Raw genomic sequence first — 3,127 nt, 5'->3', positions numbered from 1 at the left:
ACTCTAACGGAATACCGTCTCTGCACAAGAATATATTACAAAACTCAATATTTGGATAACTGACCACTTATTATACTAGTCCCTCTAACGGAGCTAAAACACCGAATACATTGTACTGCTCACGCACTACAGGCCCAGCCCAGCCCGGGGTCCGGCGAGCCGTCCTGTATCATTTAACAGTCTTCATTGAGTGACAAATTCACCTGCAATTCGCACTCCGCGCTTCTGTTCTTTTTTTTCTTCATCTCCGAAACAATATTTCTCTGCTTCTCTCCCTAGTGAGTCCGGAAAGCATTTCGATGCCAATGCACAGTGGTCTGATGCTCGCGCGTACCGGTCATTGCTGTCGGCGCTCCACAGTTTGTGCTGGATTTTCGCCCGAACAATAGATCATTTTCCCTAGCTGTACTTCAAAATATGATTGTGATGTTGTGCGGAACGCCAAAATCTCGTATCTGTTGGCCTTATTTTCACTTTCGTGTGTGTGACGCATTTACACCTATGTGCGGCTGGAGATCGTCTGTTGCCTTTCACGATTTTGAAACGCTTCTTTGTTGGTTCGTATCTTCGTATTGAAGTGATTTAGATGCTGTTGTATCTCTGAAGCACAATAGGCCACCCTGTTTCCGGTCTGAACTGCGCAATTGCTGCCGTAGGATCCGCCAAACTTGAACATTAAGGAAATGAGTTCAAATCCACGCATCCGGGAAGCTTTTGCTCTCTTTGACAGAGATGGGGACGGAGAACTCACAGCGAGCGAGGCGCTACTGGCTATCCGCTCTACAGGCGTTATTGTGCCTGCCGAGGAGGCCAGCAGCCTCCCGGCTGTAAGTCAGTGGGATGAGGATCCCGTAGAGTAGCATTGCGCTGTTTGCGTAAACATAGTTCTGCATAAATACTGGCAGGGAAGATTGTTGGGAGGATCAGGAGAACAGCCACNCCACAGCAGGGACCCCTTGATGCTCGGTTGCTGTGGTTTGTTGCTGCAGACCATGAACTGGGAGCAGTTTGAGAGTTGGGTCAACAAGAAACTTAGCAACAGCAACCCAGAAGCGGACTTGATCAAGTCCTTCAAAGTATTTGACACAAAAGGAGATGGCACTCTCTCGACGGACGAACTCATGCAAGTAAGCAAGCACAAGAAGACAGCGTGCACGCATCTACTTCATGTATATGCTTTTCCATAGATCTGTCTGTCTATTTCCCTATACATGCACATTATATATAAATATGTAGGTAGACGCGACTGAGAGTAGTTGAAACAAGCAATGCAACATGCGTTTCTCCAGGGCTTTTCTTAATAGTTACTGGGGAAGCCGTATACTACACCACCTGTAGAGGCATCTGTTGTTAGCTTTAATCGTACTACATTTATCTGGTGTAGTGCCATTCGTGCTATCACAGTTCGCGCTTTTTGTACCGTTTGTTCTTGCGTTTCAGGTCATAAAGACATTAGGAGATATGCTGACTGACGAAGAGGTGGAGCGTATGGTTCATGACGCGGACCCAAGCAAAACAGGGAGGATTAAATATGCCGAGTTTGTGAAGCTTCTGTTGAGCAGCTGATTAGGAAGAGCCTTGTCTTTATATATACCCGCCCCAGCCTACCACAGCACTTTCGGGCTTCTACCGCATTCACGTACACGTTGTACATGAATACGTGCGTACTAGGGCCATCTGAAGTTCCCCAGGTTCATATGTACGTGTAGAAGGGCGCCTGTCTCTCCGCGGGTTCCCCGCTAACTACTAACGTATCTTTCTCGCATCGCAGATGACGGAGGAGATTTGTTGCTGCTGCTGCTTGCAATGAGCTATTCAACTTGCGGCTCGTGGGCATTTCCATGCTTTGACTTGTCTGTCGCCAATCTGTGTTGTTTGGTGCACGAGCGGGGCAGCACTACATGCACTACGTGCATTAGGGTGGAGTGATGATAAGACTGGGAGGTGAACTATGCGTGTCGCGGCTTCCGCCAGGAAGCCAGCATGCATGCATGTGTGCAACACGCATGTGCTAACTTGAACTGTACAACCCTCCCCGGCCTGTTTTTATGTAGACAACTGGAACCGACAAGTCAAAACTAAAAAGGGTCAGTAGCAGCAGTTGGTGCTTCTTTGCAAGCCCTTACACCTAATGAACAAACAAGCAGCGGAAGACCACGGGACAGCCCCCTGTGGGCAGAGCGCCTGCGTCGGCTCCAGGAGACGCTTCTGGCGCAGATACGGTAGCCTCCCCACTTGGAGCAGCAGCTGCTACCGTGGCTGGTGATGGAGTTACACCAGCTCTTGCAGCAACTGATGAGGGTTTTACGAGCTCTTTGCTGCAGCTGCAGCAGCGGCAGATAAAACAGCATGTTACATTTCCTCTCTTTTTCTGTCATCTGTATCCGTAAGTGGGTCATCGCCTACGTCGTCGAGTATAGCCTCTGATGTTTGGTCTTCTCCTTGAACTGGTAGCATCTGTTCAACGGTCTGTCTGAATTCGTCGGACAGGCGGACATGAGGCATTTGATAGACTTCCCTGAGGAAGTCGAATACACCGGAATGCTTTCTGCCAGTCGCTCTTCGGCTAATGAACTCTAAGGGCTCAATTAAGTGTAGGAAGTGGCGGCTCCGCTCAGGGCCCGGGAAACGCAAGATGTATTCGTGTTTCAAATATCCGAATTCATAGAAATATTGAACACGAGAAAACCATTGCGTCAGATGGCGGCGTGCGCGGTCTATGGCTCGACCCTTTGCATCCCTTTTCCTCCTCAATTCTAAAAAGTCGAACGCATAGTTCACAACACCGCGTTCATCGATAAACTCCTCGAGGATTTCTAAGGCTTCTAATGTCTTTGACGACGAGTACTCTGCATGCATCGCGTTCAACGTGTTTGCCTGCTGCAGCTGCTGCGTTAACGTCAGCATGTTCACGTAATACCACGAAGTCACCAATAAGCCCAAGAGAGATATAGCCAAAGCCCAATTCACCGTCATCATCTCAACGCCGGCACTGCACCCACCCGCCCCCCAGTCTTTTGTTGCTCAAAGCATCAGCTTCCTCCGAGTATTTTGGCGAGAAAATCCAAATAAGCAAGACAGCATAATATATATTCCCTCTAATCAGCGTAATCTGTGTCGGTCAGTT

The 3,127-nt window shown here is 48.7% G+C and overlaps 2 protein-coding genes across 2 annotated transcripts; one reads left to right on the top strand and one right to left on the bottom strand.

The window, feature by feature from the left end:
* Positions 1 to 683: 683 nt before the first annotated feature.
* Positions 684 to 1,566, top strand: EMH_0085930 (calmodulin, putative; the record flags this gene model as incomplete). Its single annotated transcript, XM_038022881.1, has 3 exons — positions 684 to 827; positions 990 to 1,127; positions 1,441 to 1,566. 3 exons carry the CDS (start codon positions 684 to 686, stop codon positions 1,564 to 1,566), a joined length of 408 nt encoding a protein of 135 aa, XP_037878735.1.
* A 786-nt stretch (positions 1,567 to 2,352) lies between these two features.
* EMH_0085920 (uncharacterized protein) lies at positions 2,353 to 2,979 on the bottom strand (the record flags this gene model as incomplete). The annotated part of the gene is made up of 1 exon (XM_038022880.1): positions 2,353 to 2,979. The coding sequence occupies one exon, from the start codon at positions 2,977 to 2,979 to the stop codon at positions 2,353 to 2,355; it is 627 nt and encodes a 208-aa protein (XP_037878734.1).
* Positions 2,980 to 3,127: the final 148 nt, after the last annotated feature.

This window comes from Eimeria mitis, genomic scaffold (assembly GCF_000499745.2).
Source record: "Eimeria mitis Houghton genomic scaffold, Emh_scaff6098, whole genome shotgun sequence".
Taxonomy (NCBI): Eukaryota; Apicomplexa; class Conoidasida; order Eucoccidiorida; family Eimeriidae; genus Eimeria; species Eimeria mitis.
Note: the sequence above shows the minus strand (reverse complement) of the source record. Positions and strands in the feature narration are given on the sequence as shown.